Source organism: Microcebus murinus, chromosome 7, assembly GCF_040939455.1.
Source record: "Microcebus murinus isolate Inina chromosome 7, M.murinus_Inina_mat1.0, whole genome shotgun sequence".
Classification (NCBI taxonomy): Eukaryota; Metazoa; Chordata; class Mammalia; order Primates; family Cheirogaleidae; genus Microcebus; species Microcebus murinus.
The window spans coordinates 87464921-87490485 of NC_134110.1; the positions used below are offsets into that span (position 1 = coordinate 87464921).

General features: G+C 39.7%; 1 protein-coding gene across 3 annotated transcripts in view; it reads left to right on the forward strand.

The window, feature by feature from the left end:
• The window catches only part of SLCO5A1 (solute carrier organic anion transporter family member 5A1), a 142868-nt gene that overhangs the window by 62283 nt on the left and 55020 nt on the right, over positions 1 to 25565 (forward strand). For 2 of the 3 annotated variants that reach the window (XM_020288891.2, XM_012770799.2), the window contains exons 3-5: positions 3839 to 3971; positions 9357 to 9574; positions 23066 to 23230. In XM_020288891.2, the coding sequence (XP_020144480.2) occupies positions 3839 to 3971; positions 9357 to 9574; positions 23066 to 23230 (516 nt within the window). The remainder of the gene's footprint in view (positions 1 to 3838; positions 3972 to 9356; positions 9575 to 23065; positions 23231 to 25565) is intronic. The other variant, XM_076005242.1, reaches the window with a different exon arrangement.

Genomic DNA, 25565 nt, shown 5'->3' on the forward strand with positions numbered 1-25565 from the left:
GGGGTCATCTATGCTAAGGAGAAAAATAAAGCAGGGAAAGGGGTGTTAAGAATTGGGGCACGAGTCTTCAGTTTTTAGGTAGGATAGCCAGGCCAGGCTCCGTGAGAAGGAGCCGTCTGAGTAACTACCTGGGGGAAGTGAGCAAATGAATCAAGTGGCCATGTGGGGGAGGAAGATTCAACATGCACACACACGTGCACTGCACACACACACAGGCACACAGAGCAAGTGCTACTACGCCCCTAAGATGGGATGTGCCTGGGAGGTTGAGGAGCGAGGAGGTCGTGTGACTGGAGCCCAGTGACGGGGAGGGGGGCGGTGATAGCGGATGAAGAGGAGAGACGATTGGGGTGCAGGTGCGTTGGCAGGTCCCTTTAGCCACACAAGGACTTTGTACTGTGAGTGAGATGGAACACCACTAGGGGGTGTGAGCTGTTATATAGCCGAGATTCATAGGGCCACGGGACAGAGAGACAGAGTCACCGAGGCTGTAATGATCAAAAGGAGTTTTATTGTCTAGCTCGAGCTAGTGTCCGAGCCCCCAGAGTGCCAGCGCAGTGGCCTCTTCTTCGGGCAGGGACCCCCCTTTGTGTGCTAGTGACCCTTTTATACCTAAGCTGTTTACATACTGATCATGCATCTGCCCCCACAGTGATTGTTACTTCATCCTGCCCCTGATAGGCTCTAACCTGTTCCGGGTCCTGGCTGAGAGACTCCGGTTTCCACGTTCTTTGTCTTTCTCCTCTGCATCCCATAATGTACTCATAATGCCTTGCGGTTAGCAAACAAGCAGTAAACAGAAGCTGGAAGGTGTCCATTGTCCTAATAGCCCAGTATCTTACAGAGCAAAGAGGTGACATGATCCGGTTCATGTTTCCAGAGGATCGTTAAGACTGCTGTGTTGGAAAGACATTGTAGGGAAGTAAGGGCAGAAGCCAGGAGACCAATTGGAAGGCCTAGAGCAATTTTCCAGATATAAGAGTGATTCCACTGGCCTTCAAAGTGCTTGCTATAGGATAAAAATAAATGTTTCTGATGCCATTGCTGAAGTTTGAAAAGCTTTGTCTCTATTTTATAAAGTAGTAAGGTTCTCCTGCTGAATGCCATTAAATTAATTCTCCATTCACCAGATAATCGTGTGGTCTTGCCAGAACACATCCTGCACAGTCCTGCTTAGCACTCCAGTGCCCCAGGCGTCAACAGTATGGCGGAAATGCCCTTTTCCTTGTCTGTGTTTGTAAGACAGTGTCTTTCATGCCAGAAGAACTATTTTGGGAGGATGATTCATGTCACATTTTGGCCTCATTACGGTTTTAAGTTGTAAACGATGCCGGTTTGCCTGGAGGTATAAACATAAATTTTGTCTTCGTATTCATATGGGAATACCTGTAACTGAAAAAGTACTTTCTATTCTTGAGTTACAGTCTAGGCTATAAACAAAGAGATTAACCAGATCTTTATCAAAATTCTATTTTTATTTATGAAAAGCATGCTTTTAAAAGAATACCAATTGCTTGTGGCTCTGCCTCCATTCTCCATTTCCAAACACAGATGGAAAGTGGAAGAACCTAATGTCTTATTGTTACAAGCAGATGATTTTGTGAAATAAACACTGCACTTTCTCTTTTGAAATAGTGTGAAAAGTGAGAGCAGGTGTTAAATTACTGTCTTGCTGTCTGTCGTTAAAAAGTAACAGGAGGTACAAGATTATTCAAAGTTTATTCAGACGGGGGTGTTAAAGTAAGGTGAAACCATTCTAATTATTCTGGTTTGCTTTCTGGTAAATACAGTACTATTTGAAGGATATGGCAAAACTCTTTTATTTATTCAGTGGTTAAAAATGCTTGATGGTGTGGGGGCCAAGGGAAACTTCTTCACCCTCTGAAGGGTTGTTGAGAATAAGCTCACAAAAGACAGATTAAAAATGGAGAAAGCATAGAAATTTATCTAATGCATGGGTGGGGAGAATCCCAGAGTAACTGTCCACCCCCCTAAAGGGGATTTGGAAGCTTGTACACTATCTTGGCAAAACAGGTTATAGGAGGTGGGAGAAGAAAGATTCTGTTAGGGGGGTAATAAAGAATTTCCAGGAGAATGAATAGATTGGGAACAGAGATTAACTTGTGAGTAGTTCTCTTTGACAGTGAAAGATCTGTTCTTGGTCTTATAGAGAAGGGAAGGAAAAACAGTTGCTCTCTTTTGTGGGTCTGGATCTTAGGCAATTAAAGGAACTTCAGCTTCTTTGGGTGGTAGAGGGGGAAAGTCAGAGAGACCTGGAGGCTTCTTCAGTTCAGGATGTTAAAGCTCCATATTTTGAGGTATCAGTTTCTGAGCCCCAACATTGGCAATAGAAATGAGAAACACTTAACATTTGACTTTGTAATCATGCCTTGCACGTGACAATGCCTTGAAACTGTTTATTGATTTGTCCCCAGTAACTTAGTTCCAATAGGAAAAAAGTTGGGGTTCCAACATGGCTAGATATTTCTATGACTCTCAAAGAATTCCATATCCTATCTTAAAATTTTAAAACTGGCAAAAGATTATTTATTTTAGAAATTTAAATTATTGTCTTAGTCCATTTGTGTTGCTATAAAGGAACACCTGAGGCTGGGTAATTTATAAAGAAAAGAGGCTCATTTGGTTCACAGTTCTGCAGCCTGTACAAGAGGCATAGAGTCAGCATCTGCTTCTCTAGAGTGATTTAGGAAGGTTCCACTCATGGTGGAAGGGGAAGGGGAGCTGGCATCACATGGTGAGAGAGGAAGGAAGAGAGAGAGGGGAGGTGTCAGGCTCTTTTTAGCAATCAGTTCTCTTAGGAACTAATAGAGTGAGAATTCATTCATTGCCCGGAGGCCCAAGCACCAGGCCATTCATGAAGGATTCACCCTCATAACCAAAACACCTTCTACTAGGCCCCACCCCCAACACTGGGAATCAAATTTCAACATGAGGGGACAAATATCCAAACATATCAATTACAGATGTGAAAATAGGAATACAGCAAAAAATTAAAGGAATGCTAATGAATTTGTTGTTTGCTATAAGCCCATTTTGATGGCAAATTTTGGGGGGCACAATGACAACCTTTCTGATCCACTGAGAGTAAGACATACTCACCTCCCTTCCACATCCCCCCTACCTTGGACACATGCTTAAAAAGATTATTTTCTGGTCCATCTGTGGTTGGTGCTTTCCATTTGGGCCTTCTGACCCAAAGGAGATTTATTCATCTTTAAGTAAGATTCCTCAATGAACAATAAACCAAATGCATTGTAAGAGCTTATTTGATTCTAAAGTGATGGTTTAAAAAATATTAGCAATTTGAGGGCACTTAAGCAGCTTTGCAGATTCAGCTGCATCCAGCCTCCAGCCTCATGGCAAAATCTGGCCTTGAAATCCCTCATCCTGCTAGAATCTTCCAGCTTTGACAAGTGACATCCACTTTTTTCTTTTTCTTATTTTGAGACTTTTTTCCTCTCTACTTTCTCTTGGTTATTCAATGACTGCCTCATTAACTAGCCTGGGTCTCTACTTTTAGAAATTTGAATGCAGTGGTTCTGGCGGTGAAGGCTGAATACTTACATTAAAAAACAAAACAAAAGCAACTAAAAAGCTCTCCAGATAATTCTTATGCTCTAAGAGGACAACAGGTTACAGTTCAATAAAGGGCAAGGTTTGAAACCCAGATGTCAACAGAGACACAAATCTCTGAAGGTCCCCATTTTTAGAAGCTAACTGGATTTAATCATATCTATGGTATGACAGTGACATTAGACAAACCTAACCCTTCAATGAAATGTTGCTGTATTTCACATTTCCCCTTCTGTCTTCTCAGCGATCATGTATGTCATGGGAGCACTTGGCCCTGCAGTGGGATATTTATTAGGTGGACTTCTTATTGGCTTTTATGTTGATCCGAGAAACCCTGTTCACCTTGACCAGAACGACCCCCGTTTCATTGGAAACTGGTAAGAATTCTTTCTTAATGTTTTCATTTTACTTAATGATGGCTAGAATCATTGCACTCTTGTAGTTATAATAAAATGTCCCTAATAGGGAGATGCAAAACAGCTGAAAGACACCTGGGGGGTGGTGGTGGTGGTAGGCAGAATAGTAACCCCCACAAAGACAGCCATGTCCTAACCCCCAGAACCTATGAATATGTTACCTTACACGGCAAAAGGGACTTTGCAGATTTGGTTAAGTGTGTTGATATTACTTTAGATGACCTGGGCGGGCCCAGTGTCAAAGGGAAGGGGGAGGCAGGAGAGCCAGGCAGAGAAGGAGATATGATGAGTCAAGCAGAGGATGGAGTGACGTGCTTTGAAGGTGGAGGAAGGGGCCAAAGCCTGCGGGAGGACTAGCCTCTGGAAAAGCCAGGAGATGGGGTCTGGGTCACCCCCAGAAGGAGTGTAGCCATTCCAGCCCGTTTTTCCTCTCCCGACCTCCAGGACTATAGCATTGATCAATTTGTGTTGTTTAAAGCCGCTAAGTGTGCAGTAACCTGTTATAGCAGCGGCAGGAAACTAATACAGGAGTTTGTTGACGGTGGCTCCACCTCCGTCCTCCAAGATTGGAATGTGTCCTTCATGGCAGTGTGAAGGACGTGGACTGCTGTGGCTACGTGGGGACATCCCTGTTTACTTTAGTCATACCTTGCAGTATCTTTTCTGTGCCTTTAAAAAAATACATTGTGCCCACTTTCTTGTTATACCATATTTGTATTTCTGCTTAACAACCCTCTCCCACTGCCCAGAACTCTAGCACTGCCATTCCATTGTCCCGCTCTTACCCAGTCTTTTTTCATGCTAATATTATATTTTATTTCTCCACATGTCCCAGCTAGAGATTTAGCTGCATTCTCACTTGCTCGCCCTTAATTGGCCTAATGCTTAGGACTCAGAATGAGAACTTCAACTTTGGATAGCACGTTATGTATCCACATAATCAGGACTGTGTTTGAGTTTTTTGCAGTCCTCAACTTGAACATGAGAAGTTATTTCTTGGCCGGGCGTGGTGGCTCATGCCTGTAATCCTAGCACTCTGGGAGGCCGAGGTGGGAGGATTGCCTGAGCTCAGGAGTTCGAGACCAGCCTGAGCAAGAGCGGAGAACCCATCTCTGCTAAAAAGAGAAAGAAATTAGCTGAACAACTAAAAATATATAGAAAAAATTAGCTGAGCATGGTGGTGCATGCCTGCAGTTCCAGCTACTTGGGAGGCTGAGGCAGGAGGATTGCTTGAGCCCAGGAGTTTGAGGTTGCTGTGAGCTAGGCTGATGCCACGGCACTGTAGCTGGGGCAACAAACAGAGTGAGACTCTGTTTCAAAAGAAAAAAAAAAAAAAGAAGTTATTTCTTCATGATTGCAAACATTAGCTGAAAACATTGGTGTCCTGAATTCATTACATATGAATTGGAAATAGATACACATTGATAAGAAATTTTCATGTCATAACAAAGAGACTATTTCAGTATTAGCGATTATATGTATCAAGTAATTACTTTCTAAAGAGTTTCTTTGAGAACTTTATTCTCTCTGTTTCATTATAGGATAATAACCTCGTAACTCCGAGGCTGGTAGGAATACTGTTTAACATTATTTTCAGAGCAGATAACAATATTAATTGTTATATGACACTTCTTATTTTTGTATATAATGCTCTTTGAAGCTTGAAGTACTAAGCTGGGTCAAATTTTCAAATCATGTAAAAAGGAGTTCCCCTGTCAGAGTTAGGGGAATAACATAGGAGTTTTAAATTCTTGACTCATAATGAAATTTTTGGTCTCAGCTGTTTTCTTCCCAGTTCTGAAATAAATCAGAGTAAAGGTTGTTTTTTTTCCATTGTCAGAAAACTAGATTATTAAAATACAGGGTATCCCAAAACTCTCCATACAAAGGAAAAATGTTGTAAAATTTCATAAGGAATATTTTTTAAATAAAGGTACATTTAGCTACAACCTCCCATTTTCCCTATGTATGGCGACTTTTGGGATACCCTGTGTATTTGTGAACACCCACTGTGTATCTTGTGTTCTATACAGGTGTCCATGAGAAGAACATGGTGGTAACGGAATATCTAAATAAAGATGGTCATGCTGGAGACTCAGACTTGTGGGGGGGAGGGGAAGGGCATTTATTGAAATCTTAAAATCTGTACCCCCATAATATGCCGAAATAAAAAAAATAAAAAAAACAAAAAAGAAAGAAATATAATGAACCCAGGGGCAGGGAGAAGGAAGGAGGGCAGGAACTTCAGTCTCACAAATGCTTTATGCTGTCTTTTGAAAGTTTTCTGGGAGACATTAATCTAGTTGGCAGCAAAATGGAGAGGTTAGAAGCGTAGACCCTGAAGCCATGTTCACCTGGGTTTAAATCCTAGTCTACCACCTAATAGCTATATGACCTTGGGGAAGTTATTCTGTGCCTCCGTTTTTTTTTTTTTCCCCCTTTTAAATCCATAAAAGAAGATAGTTACAGTATCTATTTCATAGGGTTGTTGTGAGGAATGAGTGAGTTTATACAGGCAGAGCTCTATGTATAGAATTCCTGTTACACAGTGTGTGCTAGCTATTCAGTCCTTGAATTTAATCAGTGTTCAAATAATTTTATCCATTTTAATGAGTCAATGTTAGTTGTATAAATGATAAAGAGTGTCGGTATAGACATATATAATAAGGGTCTATTTAAACATATTATTGCGTCATCCTGTTTGTAACAGATTTCTACCTTGAAGAAAGACATAGTTATTTGTTACCGAATTTCATACAATGTCTAGCAGCAATGATAGATTTTTCAGTGACTATTTGCTGAAAGAGAGAAGGAAGGGAGGAAGGAATAATGCTGGTATTTACTGGATGCTTACCACGTGTGGAGCATTATGCTAAGCTTTACAAACATTCTCATTTAATCCTTGTAACAACCATGTAGTTGCTAATATTAAGCCCATTTTGCAGATAAGGAAGTTGATGCTCAGGGAGTTGAATAACTTGCCCAAAGCCTCTGGGTCAGTGAGAGCTGGGATAGGAAACTGGCTCCAGGGTGGAGCTCTTAATCCATCACTTAACTGGCCCCCTTGGTGAATGGTCTGTGAGTAATGGTTCATGAAAGGGATTTGGGAACCCTGCTTTTTCAAGTTCAGCTATTACCGATGTGTGTTTTTCCAATATATAATGCACACTTTGTTGTCTTAGCTTTCTTCAGGGTCCTTTTTAGCACTATCAATTTATCATGTGTTACACCAACGTTACTGGAGGCTTTTGAAGAATGTGGTCTGGTTTGGAAATGACCCCACACTTTTATATTATTTTTGTATTAATATTATTTTTGTTTATTTGTGCTGTAATTCTTCCCCTTCTTCTGTTATGCACTCTCACTTTGGGCTATTATGAGCATATCTTTAATGTTTGCATAGAATTTTAAGTCAATGGCTGGGGGAGGGGTGGTCAGCGAGGCTGAGTACAGATCTACCTAAAAACCAAACCAACCAACCAAACAAAACTAGCTACCATGAATTGATTGCTGATTCGGGGGGTAGACATTTTATTAGGTCCATTATAACATTGTCTTGTTAAATTTTCAGTGACCTTCCAATACACTTGTTATTACTCCCTATTCATATGAGAAGGCTGCTTTGGAAAAGCAAAATAAATTTCACCAGGATCTCATAGTTAGCCAGGGGTAAAGACAGAACACAAACCCAAGTCTATCTGAAACCGCAGCTCATGAACTGCCCCAGGCACGACACTGCCTGCTCTCTCCTGGGGAGATCCTGAAAGGCCTAGGTAATTGAAGGCATTTGGGGGCCTTGGATGTAGAGTTTGTGCAGGGAGATTCCAGAGAGGTAAATCTGCAGCCAAGCACTAAAGGGGCCAGACATTATAATAGCTATGTTCGCTGCAGACAGATGACTTATTTTTTTTTTCAACCTATCTCTTTCAATTTATTTATTCAGCAAATTTTTTGAATACCTAATCTGTGTCAGGCAGTGAGCTGGTGATTATATTCTGAATAATTGAGATTGCTGGAAGTCTGCCCTGAGCAATCTTCTCAAAATAAAGCCTAATTTTGATTACCTTAAAATTATCTGATAGGACTTTAACTATCTTTGAAAATAGCACACTGGATTTATTAATGACTGGTTGTAGGAATCATTCTCTCAACTCAACTGTGACCTTTAGCAGCTGATAACAGCACTTTAATAGAAACATTCCTTTTTAAAAATGAATTTTCTCTTTGCAATCGATCTGTATTCATACTAGATCGAATTCAGCATTAATGCTTAGAATGCTGCTTGCATTCTGGTTACAACTGATGGGGACATATTGAGTATTTATGAACTTGGAAGCTTTAAGAGTAGAGTTTTGGAGTTGTGGCTACCCTGTCGGGTAGGACCAGGGACCTCTGTTTGCTAGGGCAAGGTTGAAAGGAGGGGACCGAGAAATTGCCCCGTGGGGGATTCATGCAGGCAAGAGGCCCAAGACCTTCACATGTGGCTCTAACATAAGACTGGAATTGGAATCCTGCTCTCTGTGTTTGCTTCCTAGCTCTCTGCAAAATGGCATCCTCAGGTGAATTTAAAGACAGAATCTCAAGTTTATATAGCTCGAAGTCTGCATCTCAGGAAGCTTGCTGACACACTCATTTCCCCACTCTGGATTTTGGTAGCATTCATAACCCATCCTACATAATCTAACATTTAATTGTATGCATTCTTTCACTTCTTGGGGATTATTTCTTATATTTTTGGCTGGCTTACAAATGGGTTTAAGTTTCTGAAGACAAGGACCTCTAAATGTCTTGGGTTGCCCTCAGACTTGGTGAAATATTATGAGGGCTGGCTAAGGGTGGGGGGTTAATACATTCTTAAGTATTTTCAGAAAAACATTTGAGTACCATCAACAATTTAAAATATATTTTACATGAGATATTAACACTTTTATTCTAAGAAAACAGTGTCTATATTGGTCTACAAAGCATGCTATACAGTCTATGTTAGTTTTCTATTAAATTTATGATTTGGGGATTTATTATAAAATGTGCATGGTAGGAGGGTAACAATGTTAGCAGAACTAACTCACAGGTACTTGAAAATACTTGCATGAAATTCTAATCAGGTTGCTGATTATAACATTCATTATGATACTAGTGTAATTATTGGGTAGATTTCCCATTTATATTACAGAAAGAGAGAATCCTTTTATTTTCTTAGTTTGTTCAACTTCCTACTGCTTTACAGTTGATGAAGGGAAACGCTTTCTCTGGAGAATTTTATCCCCACAAACTTCTACTTTGCTAATTTGTTCTCACTCACAAAACAAAAGCCATAAATGCTATTCACATTTCCCGATTTTTTAGGTGGAGTGGATTCCTCCTTTGTGCCATTGCAATGTTTCTTGTGATATTCCCAATGTTTACTTTTCCAAAAAAGCTTCCACCTCGACACAAGAAAAAAAAAAAGAAAAAATATTCTGTTGATGCTGTTAGCGATGACGACGTTATGAAGGAGAAGCCAAACAATAGCGAACAAGTGGACAAAAAAGTTTCTTCTATGGGATTTGGAAAGGATGTCAGAGGTAAAGTATATCTCTTGAATACACACGTGCATGGTGCTTTAGATCAGTGCTACTCAAAGTGTGGTCCCAGACCAGAGCTGTCCACCGACTGTCTGTGGCTGCCCTGCGCAGGAGAAGTACGGAGATTGAGAGAAAGTGTGGCAAAACTTTTTTAGAAATTTGACCGAGTAATTTTATGTCTACTGAATCTAACAGTAAAAAAAGTTGGGCTTATATTTTGTATGTTTAAAAAATTAATTTTTTTTTTTTTTTTTTTTGAGACAGAGTCTTGCTCTGTTGCCCAGGCTAGAGTGCAGTGGCGTTAGCCTAACTCACAGCAACCTCAAATTTCTGGGCTCAAGTGATCCTCCTGCCTCAGCCTCCCGAGTAGCTGGGACTACAGGCACGTGCCACCACGCCCAGCTAATTTTTTCTATATATTTTTAGTTGTCCAGCTAATTTCTTTCTTATTTTAGTAGAGACGGGTTCTCTCTCTTGCTCAGGCTGGTCTCTAACTCCTGAGCTCAAATGATCCTCCCGCCTCGGCCTCCCAGAGTGCTAGGATTACAGGCGTGAGCCACCACGCCCTGCCAAAAAATTAATTTTATAATAATTCATCATTCACGTATTTTGTCAAAGTATCAGTTGACGACAGACTGGAAATAATAATTTTTAAAAAATGGTCTTTCCTCACAGATGGTTTGAGAAGCACTGATTTAGATCATAAAGATATAGATGTTTGTATATATCATTTACTGTAATTAGAGATGTCTGATTTTTAAGATTCGGGATTGTGTAACGGATGGTTTGTTTCAGGGGAACAGTGGCTTTGGTAGTGTGGCCTGGTGTGTACATAAGTATAAAACCTACCACTGGAAAGGGATCTCATTCAACAGTAGCTCTGTCAAATGCTTGCTTGTGGCCATAGAGATGGGCGGCCAGGATACGGGCCTCCACACCTAATGTAAAAACATCCGGAAAGTTTCAGTGATGTACTCATCTATTTTTTCATTTTTATTTCTCTTAAAAATAATGATCATATTAAAACTGGATTAGGCAATCTAAATCCTAAGCAATTTGAATTGATCTTCACCACACAATATTTGTTCAGTATTGAGCGTATCTGTTGAATGGCAATAAGTCCTTTTAATTCCAGAAACCTATACTGTTACACTCCCCATTAGTTTCAGCTTTATTTCCTGAATTCTCTGAATTGGGTTTTTTTTTTTTTTGGTGTAAATTATGAAACGTAATATTTATCAAGTGCTTGTATCAGTCAAGGTTGTATTAGGGAAGATTTACTTAGGCACATTATCGTCTCATTTTGACTATATATGCAGGAAGGACAAAAAGGAACCTTTCAGGCCTAGAATAAAGTTACTAATATATTATAGGCTTGTTCCTACAGCCTAAGAATAATAATAGTTAGATTGGGCCATTTTTAAAGACTATATTTGTGAAAGCAAATTAAGTGACATTTCATTGAAACTGTTTCTTCCCAGTTAAGGTTCAGATTTGGCCCCGTCCCTCCCCATTATTTTGTGACAGTGTGCACTTGTGGAACTGCCAAAATGACTTCTTTTTTTTTTTTTTTTTTTTTGAGACAGAGTCTCACTTTTGTTGCCCAGGCTAGAGTGAGTGCCATGGCGTCAGCCTAGCTCACAGCAACCTCAAACTCCTGGGCTCAAGCGATCCTCCTGCCTCAGCCTCTCAAGTAGCTGGGACTACAGGCATGTGCCACCATGCCCGGCTAATGTTTTTTTGTATATATACTTTTAGTTGGTCAATTAATTTCTTTCTATTTTTAGTAGAGACGGGGTCTTGCTCAGGCTGGTTTCGAACTCCCGACCTCAAGCAATCCGCCCACCTCAGCCTCCCAGAGTGCTAGGATTACAGGCGAGAGCCACCGCGCCGGGCCCAAAATGACTTCTTATGCTCTAATAACATAAAGGATTCTGTGGCTGTAAGCATGGCCCAAACTCTGCCCGTGTTGGCCAGCCTGTCATTCTTCATGGATGTATTAGAGACCATTATAGCTGCTAGCAAAGGAATGTTTTGTTTTGTTATTTTACAACTCAATTGAGACAAAGTTGAGGCTAAAGAGTTTAAAACAAGAATCGACTTAGAATCTTAATTTATGGAGACTATACAGGGATAGGTAAGATAAAGATGTATATTTTTATAGCTCAGGGGTCGATGACTTGAATGTGAAAAATATATCCATTGGAATGTAGGAAAAAGGGGGAGAAGATTGGTATTACACACGAACAGCACATACACCTGTTGATGGGAACAAAGTTCTTTTGGAGGATGCAGGGTAGGCAGTGCTATCAACCCCCAGCCACAATCTTGGACCTTAGTGGTGTCATGGCGGAGGTCCACCAACTGCCAGGACCTGCATCAAGTGTCTGAAGATTTTCTTTGTTGTAGGCTGAGAAAACCGTTTGGCTCCTGCTTGAGGCGGTCTTCACGTACCAAGGAATTAACACCCCAGCCTCCTGTCCCCCAAAGAAGTCTTAGCCAGATGACTGATAAACACCCCAGCTCCCTGCCTCTTGGCCAGGCGACCTGAGGCATGTTCCTGTGTCTTCTCTTCCAGGGCATCTCGGCCCACCGCCCCCTGAACCTCCCAGTTAAATTACTTGGACTTGAATCTCTGTCTCGGGGCCTACTTCCGGGGGACCCGCACTTAGGCATGCAGGTTCAAAAGTGATAAAGTCATCACAGGATTTAAAAATCATTTTTGAAAATTGAATCTTTACACTATTTTATTGGCTATCTTCTCGTACTGCTAGGTATTGTTTTTCTCTGTTTTTTTCCCTACCTTCAGCTTGATGGTTCAGGATAGTTTTTTTCTTTTAAAAACAAAAATAAGAGGACTCTTTGAACAATGATGGGAGTTGGTTTATAAACTCTGTTTCTATTCTGATTTTCTTGGTAGTATTTCTGATAAATTCTTCTTTTTTCACCCTCTACCTTGTGGTAGACTGATCCTACTTCTGTAGTTAAATCTCCTGATTGGGACACAGAGCTGATTCATTTTGTTTCTTCTACTTGTACTGGATTCTTTAATTGTATCAAGACTGGAACTTTAAGAGGCACTTTGTCTTGTTAGGAAAAAAAAATACTGTTTTAATTGGATTATATTGAAAATGCTTTGCAAAAATGGTTCAAGTGATACTGATGATATTGGAATACTGTTCAATGAGGATATTTAAAATTAATTCATACTTATCTTGTATACATTGATTTCCTTTAGAGTATCATGATTTCCTTCAGAGTAATATACCATTTGCAGGAAGTGACTGTCTAATATGTTTCAAAAGGACAAAATAAATCTCTGGGAATCATTCTGCTAATGATATATTTGTATTTTTTTTTTTTTTTTTTTACAAAACTTAGATTCACTATTGAGGTCTTGCACTAAAGAATCGTTGCTAAGCTTTCATTTTGAGTTAAATCTGACTTTGAGGCCCAGATCCTCTTTTCCTTTCTGTTTTCTGGAGCAGGACCTCTTTTGATCTTTATTTTGTATTTGAAACTTGAAAACCAACATTAGCTTCTTCAAAGAGGAGGTAGAAGTTGGTAACTTATACTTCCTTAAAAAGAAAACTATTCTGGCCATACAGAATGGAGCCCTTTGGGGAAGTTCTATTGCACAGAATGATAGAAGAAAATATACTGTACTTTCCATTCTCTGTCTCCACATTTTAATGACAGACATTGGGAATATCTGACTCAGTGTTTTCATATTCTTCTTATAAATTATGCAGGAATAGGGCTGATGTAAAACACCACAAAGGGGAAAGTAGGATTGTCAGTATGTCTGCACTGCATTCCACAAAGAGATTAGCATTGATTCCATCAAAATCTTACCAATAAAAATAAACACTTAAAATATTTAAGTGGATCAATTTTTCTGAGGTTTGAGGGTCTAGCATTTTAAAGCCTTCCAAATTTAACTGGGCATCTTTCTATCTATGAAACTTTTGGTGGCAGTTAAACAGAAGAAACATTTTATTTTTGTGCCCATTTTTAATCTTTTAAGCTTACTTGCTTAGCATTATTAATTTAGCATAAAACGTAACAGAGTTTTCTCTGCTAGAGTTTTCTCTGTGTTAGAGTGCAATGTATTTATAATGCTAACTGCATAAAATAGTTATTCTGAGGGGACGAACTGGTTTAAGGAGGCCATGGAAAGTTACAGAATTTTGTTTATTAGAGGATAACGTTGGCATCACTAAATTCACCGACCATTCCCTCTTACCGAGGGTGCTGTGCTCCATGCTGTGATACTGATGAAGATGGATGAGCCGTGGTTTGTCCTTAGTGAGCTTAGAGTCTGCTGAGGGTGAAAGAACAAGTGCAGATGGAAATATATTAAAGACCACAAGAAGAGAATAGACGCAGTGGTGTGGAGGAGGTTGCAAGGGTGGCGAGGGAACATCTAGTTGAGGGATCAGGGGAGGCTGCATGGAGGAGGTGAGATTTGAGATGAACTTTGAAAGACTGGGCGAATTTCAGCAGGTGGAGGTGGGTTGGTGGGCATACTCCAGGCAGAAGCTAGGCCTGTGCAGATGCTTTGGAAATGCTGAACACGTTTTTCTTGTGGCTGGTGTGTTGGATATGTGTGGCAGAGACCTGGCAGATAGGTTGGGAAGGGAAGGTATGCTATATGGTGGCAAGTGGGAGTGCCAGCCTTTCACTGGAGTCCCTACTGGGCAGTGGGGAGTTTGGAGCAGGATTTGGCAGCACTCCAAGATGTAGATTTGGGAGAGAAAGGAGCGGACTGGAGGGAGGGAGCCCGGTTGGAAAGCTAGGGACAGAGCCCAGGTGAGAGGTTTTGGCTAGTAGAGAAAGCAAGGACAGCAGCCTTCTGAACAGGTCCTCCTGCTTTGACCCTTGCTCCTTTTCAGCCTCCTTTCAACTCAGCACCAGAGGAACCCTATTGAAATGCCACTCCTCTCAGAAAAGTCCCCTCCCCTAGGACCTATGTGAACTAACCTCTGGTTACCTCTTTACCCCATCTGCTTCTTTCAGTCTTATTTGTTTATTCTGCATCAATCACATTGGGGTCATTGTTGGTCCTCAAACATGCCAGGCATGCCCTCACCACAGGGCCTTTGCACTTGCCATGCCTTTGTTGGGAATACTCTCAGAGCACTGCACTTTCTTCAGCATATTACTCAATGGCCCCCTTTCAGTGAGGTCTTCCTTAGCCACCCTGTTTAAAATCTCCGTGCTTCCTTCCAAAGCTTCTTACCTCCTTCCTGCCTTTATTTTTCTCCCTAACACTCATTACTAACCTACTGTGTATATTACTTATCTTATCCACCGTCTCCCTGGTGAGAAAATAAGCTCCACCAAGGCAAGAATTTTTTTTGTCCATCACATTCCCTGCTGGGCTTATACTACCTAGTAGGTACTCAGTAAATAGCTGATGAATGAATTATTGAATGAGAAAAGGGAAAAAAGAGGTCATTTCTATAGGACGTGACAATTGATATGGGAATGATGGAGAAGGGTACCAAAGGTGGTTTTAGGGTTTCGACCTTAGATAATGGACGTGACAATTGACAATTGATATGAGAATGATGGAGAAGGGTACCAAAGGTGGTTTTAGGGTTTCAACCTTAGATAATGGGGAAGGGGACTAGTGGGGAGAAGCAGAAAGAATAAATTCTGAACTTGAGTTGCTCAAGAACATCCAGACCCATTGCATGTGGCCGTTTGCTAGGTGCTGTAGAACAAGCAGTGTATGGATGTGTGATGGTTCATTTCTGACTCAGTAAAGCAGGGACACCAAAAGCTACATACCTGAGCCCTGTTATCTTAGCCCGTTTGTATATTGCCTTTGCTGAATTGCACTTTAATTTTATGTGTGCAGCTTTTATTGAAAGCTGCTGCTTTAACTTCCCATATTTGGCATAGGATTATTGCTTGGTGCGCTTCATATAACATCCCATTTCTTTAGAACAGGGGTTCTTTTTTTTTTTTTTGGAGACAGAGTCTCACTTTGTTGCCCAGGCTAGAATGAGTGCCGTGGCTTCAGCCTAGCTCACAGCAACCTCAAACTCCTGGGCTTAAGCAATCCTTCTGCCTCAGCCTCCCGAGTAGCTGGGACTACAGGCATGTGCCACCATGCCTGGCTAATTTTTTTATATATATATATTAGTTGGCCAATGAATTTCTTTCTATTTATAGTAGAGATGGGGTCTTGCTTTTGCTCAGGCTGGTTTCGAACTCCTGACCTCGAGCAATCGGCCCGCCTCGGCCTCCCAGAGTGCTAGAATTATAGGCGTGAGCCACCACGCCCGGCCATAACAGGAGTTCTTGAATTTAGCCATGAAGGCTTCCTAAAATCCGGATTGCTGGGCCCTCGTCTAGTGTGTGATTCGGTAGGTCTGGAGTGAGGCCTGAGAAGCAGCGTTTTCAACAAGTTCTAGGTGCTACTGATTCTGCTGGTCCAGGGCCGTGCTGTGAGAACGATTGTGTAGAACACAGGAAAAGCTTTGTTTTCCACGAAGAAATTAGAATGCTTCTGCATTTCTGAGAGTGATGACTCTGTAATTTTTTGCTTTGGTGGCCAGGAAACTCAGAGTCAAATCTGAAGCTCGGGACAAATCTTCTGGCCATATTTAATTCTTTGCCCTGGTTTTGACATTCTGCTCTGTTTGTGTTTTCTGTGCATCTATTTCTTTGTTTCATTTCTGTATTATCTGTATTTTATTGTACCTATGTTTTCTTGTGATAAGCCAAATCTTTAGAGTTTTGGCTAGTTATAAGAGTGTCTATATAACATAGTGTCTTATAACATAGTTATAAGAGTGTCTATCACCCAGATTTTTTTTAAAGTCATCCAACAATGTTTATTAAGTTTTCCTATATGCAGAATACAGGAATGTCAAATTATACTGATCATTTTTACTTCTAACGTTTACTTAAAATAATGATTCTTGTAAACCCCACATGACATTGCTAATGACATATATTTTAACAATCTTTAGATTTGGACATACAGCTTATGAGATCACACGTAAATGGTGACAGGCCTGGCAAAGACTCCCTAATGTTTCCCAGATATGCTGGATAAATGAAATGTGTATTTGCTCCTTCTCCTATTAACATTTTCATTTTTTAATTGGACTTTTTAGTTTATAATCTTAGCTAAATGCACTAAAGATTCTTTAGCTTTAAAGGACCATACTTTAAAAAGGATCATCTCTTCTGTCCTTTGTATTTTTCTGTTTTTGATAAGTCCGCCACTGTGGACCACCCTTCCTCTTATTACTTATATTTTAACACCCCACTCACTCCCCGGGAGGAACTTAAGCATCTTTAGAATGGACCACATTTTCTCACAAGTATATGGATATTGTTTTAGAAAACTCCTGTAGTGATATAATAAGAATGTTAATACATAAATACACTCCAAGCGTATTTTTTGAGTGCCCTGCTATAGGCCAGACGAAAGCTGGGAGTGAAGAGGAACAGATACGCCAAGGCCCTGCAGTCGTAGCATCTGCAGTCTCCTAAAAACGACAGACAGGCAAACACATGCACCTACGTGAGAACTGACGACTAGGGACATGAACCAAGTATGGGGAAGTAGAGAGGGGAGCCCCCACATCTTCCTGGAGGGGCTGTGGACGCTTCCTACAGGAGCAGACACATCCTAAGACTTGATGGATGAGTTTGACATTTGCCAAGGAGACTGGGGGGGAATATGTAAACAGCACAGAGATAAGGGCGATCATGGCCATGGGGGCAGCGGGTGGCAGGGCAGTCACAGGGCTTCAGCGTGGAAGGGCAGGCAGGAGCCTGCGCCTGCAGGCTGGCATACCTGGTGGACTTCCTGGCCTTCTCTTATGCTTGCTCAGTCCCCCTGTTGGCATGTCTTTTCAAATACTAATATATCATTTTTTAAAAAGTTTGTTTTAGAAATCTAAGACAAGACCAAAAAAGGCATGATGTAGGTGCTTTCGGGTTGGAAAGGACAGAAGCAGTTCAAGCTACCTGAGATATTGGGGTTCTACCAGAAAGCTCCAGAGGGGAGCAGAGGCCCCTGAGGACCCATTGTCACCAAGACCCACAGCTGCTCTGCAGACTCACTTGTGGCTCTGGGCTCACTTCCTTTTCCTTACGTTTGCCTCTCACTCAGATCTTCGTACTCCCTGTCTAATCGTGGCTTAGTGTGTCTCAAGTGCAAACACTGAGGCAAACAAAGTAAGGGGATTGGCCGGTCTTTGCGCAGATAGGGTGACCCGGGGCCTCTCGTGGCTCTGGGCTGCCTGCAGGCGGCGCCCTTGAGTCCAGCCTCTTTCCCTGGTCCACTCAGCTCATATATCAGGTCACCAGGTGAAAACCCTGCGACTTCGGTACAAGAAGCCACAGAAGAGGGGCCTTCAGTGTGGCAGTGTTCACAGATCCCCTCTCCAGAATGGGATACATTTCTCATCAAACGAAATAAACTCCCAATAAGTTCCTCCCTCTGCCCATTTGGAAAGATAACTACTTTTCAGGCTCGATGAAATTGACCCTCATTTACAGCTTTGTTCTTCCAAATAAAGACCTCAGTCTAGTAGCTCCATTCAGCTGTAGACTTCTTTTATGAATGAGTGTAAAACATTCCCACATGCTGAAACATGTTTGGCTCGTGGTCAAGCAGTTATGAATATATCAATACCTCCTGCCTCATATTATGTCGTGATCTGTGAGGTTTGGAGATTAAATTATTCTTGCCCTAGCTGAGACTGATTTGGTTGCTCATAAACACAGTTTCTTATCAGTTTCACAAGAATCCAGTCACTTCCTACATCTTAGGTTTTCTGAAATGTTGACTAAAGGTTTTTAAGGCCACTGGGAGCATCAAATTTGTCGTGGCTTAGCCCCGTTGTGATTGGGGTGCGCTGTAACACCTGGACCACGTGTGTGGGATGGTTAGGGCCACCTGTACTCTCATCCATGAGTGTCTGGAAGAGGCGAATGATCTGTCAATGCCATTAACACTTTTCCTAAAAGTGATTTCCACATATAGACCACTTTATATTACATCGTCTTGAATTTTAGTGCTTTGTATTGAATTTTATTCCTGCTTTACTACTGTTCAAGGCAATTCTTGGTTTTAGTGTCAGAGTGCTCCTATAATTTATACGAAAGAAATCTTACAAATTAGCGCTTGGTGAGCAAAAACTGATAATCACTATCATTATTTCATCACCTCTCCTTCATCATGCTTTTTACTGCGTCTTTGATTTTATAATGCCACTTCTAAAGGACACCAAGAAACTGATCTAAAATATATTCTGCAGCATAAAAATTAGGTATTTGGTTGTAAGTTTATGGGTTTTTAACAACTTCTTTGCTAACAGTTTTTTAAACTTTGTGCTTTTGAAATAATTTTGAGTTTACATGGAAGCTGTAGAAATAGCACACAGAGCTCTAGTGTATCCTGTATCCCTGTTCCCTACTACTCCCTACTACTGACACTTCTGAAAAGTTAAGGATATGATACTCTACTGTCCCCTAAGCTTTGATGCATGCTTCCTAAGTAGAGGGACACTCTCTTACATGACCACAGGGCAGCTGTCAAAATCAGGACATTAACATTGATCTGATGCCACCATCTATCTAAACCATAGGCCCCATTCAGATTTTGCTGATTATCCCAACAATGCCCATTCTGTCCCAGATCCAATCCAGGATCACATGTATTTAGTTTTTGTGTCTTTTAGTTTACTTCAGTCTGAATCAGTTCCTCATCTTTCTTTGTCTTTCCCGGGCCTTGATCTTTTTGAAAAGTACAAGCCATTAACTTTGTAGAATGTCCCTGAGTTGGGGTTTGATTATGTCCCCTGATGTATGCACTTTCACAGGCAAACCACCGAGATGGTGCTATGCTCGGTGCCTAGTGACAGAGGCCTTCTTACCAGTTAGGCTAACTTTTTTAAAATATTTTTTTAAATTTGAAATTATTATGGGGGCATAAATGTTTTTGGTTATATGGATCACTTTTGTAATGCTTGAGTCAGGCTGTAAGTGCGCCCATCACCCAGACAGTGCTCATTGTACCTGTTCGGTAGGTTTTTGCCTATCCCCTTCTCCCCCCGGGCTAACATTTATCAGTGGGATAAAATTGTATTTCCAGGGTTCTCTAAAGTTGACAAGTATAATATAATTTTAAATCAATAAGTAATCGGTAAGTACTTTGTGAGGAAATATTTTGGGGCTGTGTAAATATAGTCAATTCCCATTATTCGTGGCAGTCATGTTCTATAAAGTCACCGTGAACACTGATTAGCCAATACTGATCATTGCTCCTAGGGGAGACACAAGGTTGGGCTCCTGTCACAACACAGTCGCCAGCCAATCAATAGATAACCCTTTTTTATGTGCCTTTCTGTTTAAAGACCCCCTTATTTAACATATATTGTGAATTCAGTGATATCGAACTCATGGCCAACAGGGCTGTAACTCGTGCCTGAAGGAAACTTACCTAACACACGTGTTTTTCTCCATAAGACGCGCTACAGCCTCTTGCACTTAGGAACACGAGACAGCGCTACAGCACTACACTTGGGGCCATTTTAAACAATGAGATCGCCAACAAAAAGCACAAAGTTTTGAAAAATGTGACAATGTATTATGACAGGGACACTCGTTTACAATATGAGCGCTGAAATAAGAAGGCAGAGCATCACCTGGGTTTCACCTGAGCTGGGAAGGTGGGAGGGCATCAGACGACTCAAATTTTTTGCTGATCTGTGCATGATTGTGAAGGCTCTGTGAGTATTAATTTTGGGGTTACAGATACATTTTAGTGAGCAGACAACTTTGGAAATAGGGAATCCATGAATAATGAGGATGGACCGTATCTTATTCCTGTTAGATTTTTACTTACTGGTTCTAGCATCCACTGAGGTCAAATTTTCCGAGATTGGCCATTGGGAATCCTTCAAGCTGCCTTCTGTGTCCTTCTGACGTGCCCTCATCATTCTAAGAGCACTTCTTTGCTTTCTTGTTCAACAAGATTTTCCAGGCTTAGCTTGTATTTTCTCTGCCTCAGCTCTGAAGGTAGATATTTTTCCAAGGAGCTCTGGTTCCCTTTTAGTGGAAAATGGCTTTTAGAAACCAAGAATTGGGTGCTAGGTGGGCTTATTCCTACCGGGCTGTCATTACTTCTAAGCCTGCTAGCAGACAGAGTTAGAACATACGTTGTATACACATGGGTATGTGTGCACACTCACAGTCTATCGTCATCTAATCTTTCTATCTAAACCATGAATTTATACTAATATCTCCAGTACCAATCTGATATCTAACTGTTCCCCTTTCTGTATTTGTAACTCTCTTCTTTGGCAGTTAGAAAACTGATTCTCGTTATTCTCAATGTATTTATTTTTTTTGCTAAGTCCCCCCTTCATGTAAAAAAAGCACCCAGCCCCACTAACCAAAGGTAAAACCCTGGATACTCTGGCTTCTACTCCCCATTCCCATAGGACATGTAGGGTGAAAGCTCGGTCCCTATAAAGGGGAAGGACAAAGGTGGAAGAAAGAAGAAAGCTAACAGAATTGTTGAAAGTCTGAACTTTCGCTAATTCTTCTTAAATAACAGCAGACCTTTTTTTTTTAATAAAAGAAGAGAGAGAACTATGATGTCTATTTTTAGGTAACCTTAAAATTAGAAGACTATTTTATTCTACCAAATGGGTATAGAAGAAAAACCAGTTTGCTATAACTAGTATCTCTTAAAATATTTATGTGATACATATGTTGTCTTATTATATTGAAAATTTATTTTATATTTTCTCCAGATGTTTTAGAGTCAACACATTTGGCTTTTAATATACTGTTAAGCTTAATTTGAATCCTTAAATGTTGATAAGTAATCTTAACTTTCTAATTTTAAAATTTTAAATATGGCATTTTAATTTATAATGTTTACAAGATAATATAGGATCATTTTATGAAGTACTTTGATTATGTTTTCCTCTGGTGTGTTTATCCATGTTAAAAAATAAATCATGCATCTTAATTTTTCTTTTAAATGTTAATTTAAACTTAAAAAATTAAATTAAGATACTGAAAATTAAATTAAATTTAAATTTTGAAATGACGATAGTGAATAGTCTTGACATTTTAAGTTTTAAATTCTGGTGAATAGGAGGCTATGAATTATAGCTTTAATAAAAGTTTTTGGTTAATTTTAATGAAATGTCTTTAGTATGTTGGAGCATAAGGAGATAGTTGTTCTCTGAGATGACTATATTGTCAAAAATAGTGCAGCAAAATATAATAGTGTAGCTTACCTTTTCCATGAAGATACGTAAAGATTATATAAATATGTGGTAATTTACATTATAAACAAGCAAAAAATACAAAAGTATATGTACAAGAATCTCCTTTTATTCCTCTTTTTCCCAATCTTAGAACCCGTCACAAACTTAAACTCTTAATAGTTTTCTGTTATATATTGAGAAGTATACATTTGACCATATATAAATATATTGTTTAAGTTTGTTTTATTTTTACTTAAATGTGATTACTCACCCATGCATGTGTATTTTTGCAGCTTGCTTCAATATGTCTTGGAGTTCTTTTATGCCAGTACATACAGCTCTATTTCATTTCTAACTACTGCATAATGTCCCATTTTATGGCTGTGCCATAATTTATTTAAACATTTTTCATTGATGCACGTTTAAATTTTCCTCGCAAATGTTTGCTATTATAAACAATGCTGCAATGAAAATACTTGCACATATATCTTGAAGCACATATATGGCAAGTTCTGTAAATAATAAATGACTAGGCTCAAAAATGAGACTTTTCTTTCTTCCTTCCTTCCCTGATGGGGTAGCTCAGCAGGTGCTAAGCCCCCGCCTCTGGGATCTCCTTCGTCTTTGGAGATCACGACTCTTTGTGCCTCATTTGAAGTATGTTGGAGTGTCTGACCTGATGGCCTTTTGGCATTGTTAGTTGTGATTATTTCCTGTTTCATAATGAGGCTGGCAGGTCAGATGTGCAACATCATGTACCTGTCCCTCTGCAGGCCTACAGAGATGTCAGCTCAGAGTGCTTTTCTCAGAAAAATGGTAGTTGAGTGAAGTAAAAATTGTAATTCAGGACTGTATTGCAGGTACTTTACACATTTAGGTCTTAACAAAGAATAACATTGTTTTAGTTAATGAAAAAATGCAAATTATTTAAACAGTTTTTGAAATAGGAGTCATCAGTAGGGTACTGCTTGTAAGGATATTTGTGTACAGGTATGTTTTTAGATACTTTACTTAATTTTCTTAGCCTGGTTGAAATTAAAAAAAATCAAACCAAAAGAAAATCTATTTAATAAATAGGATGGTTCCTAATCCTCATCGGATCTTTCTATTTTTATTTTCTTGTGGCAAATAGTGCTGAATGGCTATTTCCAGTTCATTTCAAAAACAATTCAGTTTTATTTTGTTTTCCATCCATTGTTTATAACATTCATTTGTCATTTTTGTCATTTTGTAGACCTACCAAGAGCAGCTGTCAGGATCTTAAGCAACATGACATTCCTTTTTGTGAGTTTGTCATACACAGCTGAGAGTGCCATTGTAACTGCTTTCATTACCTTCATTCCCAAGTTCATCGAGTCACAGTTTGGTATCCCAGCTTCCAATGCCAGCATCTACACTGGTAAGGCACTGCCGTTAGGGCTTCTTGAAAACATGACCATTTTGACCATGAAATAGAATGGGTGAAGAGAAAGTTTAATCTAACATCAAAGTGTTAAACAAGTTCATTAACAGCTACCATTCCCCCCAGATTTTAGGAAGAGGAAATCCTGGAATGTGTTCTCCTTGATTTAGATTGTATTGCCATGTGCCATATTTACTGTGTTTTGGAAAGAAAGAAATTTTGCATATTTATGTTTTATCATTCTCAATCAAAAAAATGAAATAGGCAATGACATCCAAACTTAAATCTGAATAGATGTTTTTATGGGTTGGCATGGGTATGGGTCTCGAAGTGTTACGTTAAACAAATTGATAATCTGTAATATAGATCAGTTCCATAGTATCAGGATTTCCCCTTCATAAATGTGAACAGATTTTAATTGAATTACTAATTGAGATGAGTGAAGTTAAAAAGGAAATTTATGAAATTTTATTATAAATGTTTTATGTCTGGGCAAACTGATGTTTATGAGATTTGATACACTTACCCATAGTGTATACCAGTGTACAAACTGATGTTTATGAGATTGGATACACTTACCCATACACTTACTCCAGTCCTCTTTCATAGTAAATTGGGTACCTAGAAATGTGGAAACATTAATTCTCAGATGTTGGGGGAATTTTCAGTATATCATGGAATATCCTAGGTATTTTCTTAGTGTTATCAAAGGTGGCTAAATGACTGTATCTTCCTAAAGGCTCAATTTATTAATAAAATATATTTAAACAGTGTAGGATTATGATAACTTTTCAGGTGATTTAGGCTCCCACCTTCTCCAATTCCACATTCAAACCCAGTGAACTTCAATTTCCTGAAAAAGAACAGGCAAGAAAAAGAAGTAGATTTGAAATGTTTGGGTAATCACTTTGTTCTTTACTTCGTCTTTCACATGTGAAAACATATAAAATTGGGTTGTGGGTCCAGGATTGTAAATATTTTTATAAAGAATATACTGCTGTGGACCATTGTAATTGTGACCTAAAAATATGTTTTCCTCTATCTTGGTTTCAAAAAAATATATGTTTTCCTCTGTTAGGGCAAAATTTTCAGATTATTTTATGTTTTGGTTGTCAGAAAATCTAAACCCTCCATTTCTAGTTTGACTCTCCCACTAACCTTTGTTGAGCAACGATTCTTAGGGAAACCGAGAGTTGTCTTGTGGCTAGATTCAAAGCCACATAGCTGTTAATCGTAGAGTGGCCTCAAGGATTTCCCAAACTAAGTTTCAACATTAAAAGGTGTCACTAGATAGAAGGTTCTTAGTAAAATAAATGTGAGACTTGCTGAGTTAAACAAAGTATTACAGAATTTTTTATCGGAGGACTTCTCATCACCCTTCATATACCACTATGCTTTATGAAACTCCCAGAGGAAGATTCAGAGTCTTTTACAAATTTGACCATACAACTCAATTTTTTTTAGTTGCATCATCCTCATCCTCATGAGTAGTGTTCTCCAGGACACATATGGGGAAGCCATTCCACATGCCCCCTTTCCAGCCAGACTAGGGAGCAGGGCTTGTCTAGATCATTCCATTTCCTTCTGCATGTGCCACTTTGACCCCCAGGGTTACTGAAGCAGTGGCACAGTGCTGGGCTGGGTGGGAATTGATGCGCCCTGAATGCATATTGACCAGAGCCACCTCTTAATTGCCAGTAGAGGCAGAGGCTAGATAGACAACTCCTTGTGGGAAAATGGCGTAAAGAGCTCAGGTGTATCTAGGGGTGTTTGGCTGCAGAGTTCCAAAATGGTGTGTTCAAGGCAGCAGACACCAAATGGCCAGGGGAGTGCAGGATTGAATAAGGCTGACTCAAAGAGTCTGTTCATCTCATGCTCCAATGTCAGAATTAATGAAGCAGTATCACATAGTGCCAATTCCATTCTGGTTTTGTCATTAGCAGGTTTTTTTTGGTTTTTTTTTGACCATTGCCAGTGCAATTGATACAATGTTTGATAGTCTACTGTGTTCTGATAAAAGGCTTTCTATTTCCAGCTCACATACTTTTTCTTTTCTTTACAGATAGACAACGAATAATAATAGTCAAGACATAGTCAGATCGACTAAGAGTAGAGGGTAGCCTGTTATAGTACAGTAAGATTAAACAGGGATGATAATTCTTTTTAAAAAACTTCTTGGTTTTTTTTTTTGAATTTTTATCAATTGAATCCTTCTTACTCTCTGAGCATATATTTTTTTAAAGGACTTATTTAAGTCTTCTTTTCTCCGAATCCCTTTTTATGCATGTAGAAGGAAATGGAGAATTAAGAAATTTATCTGAAAAAGATTTAA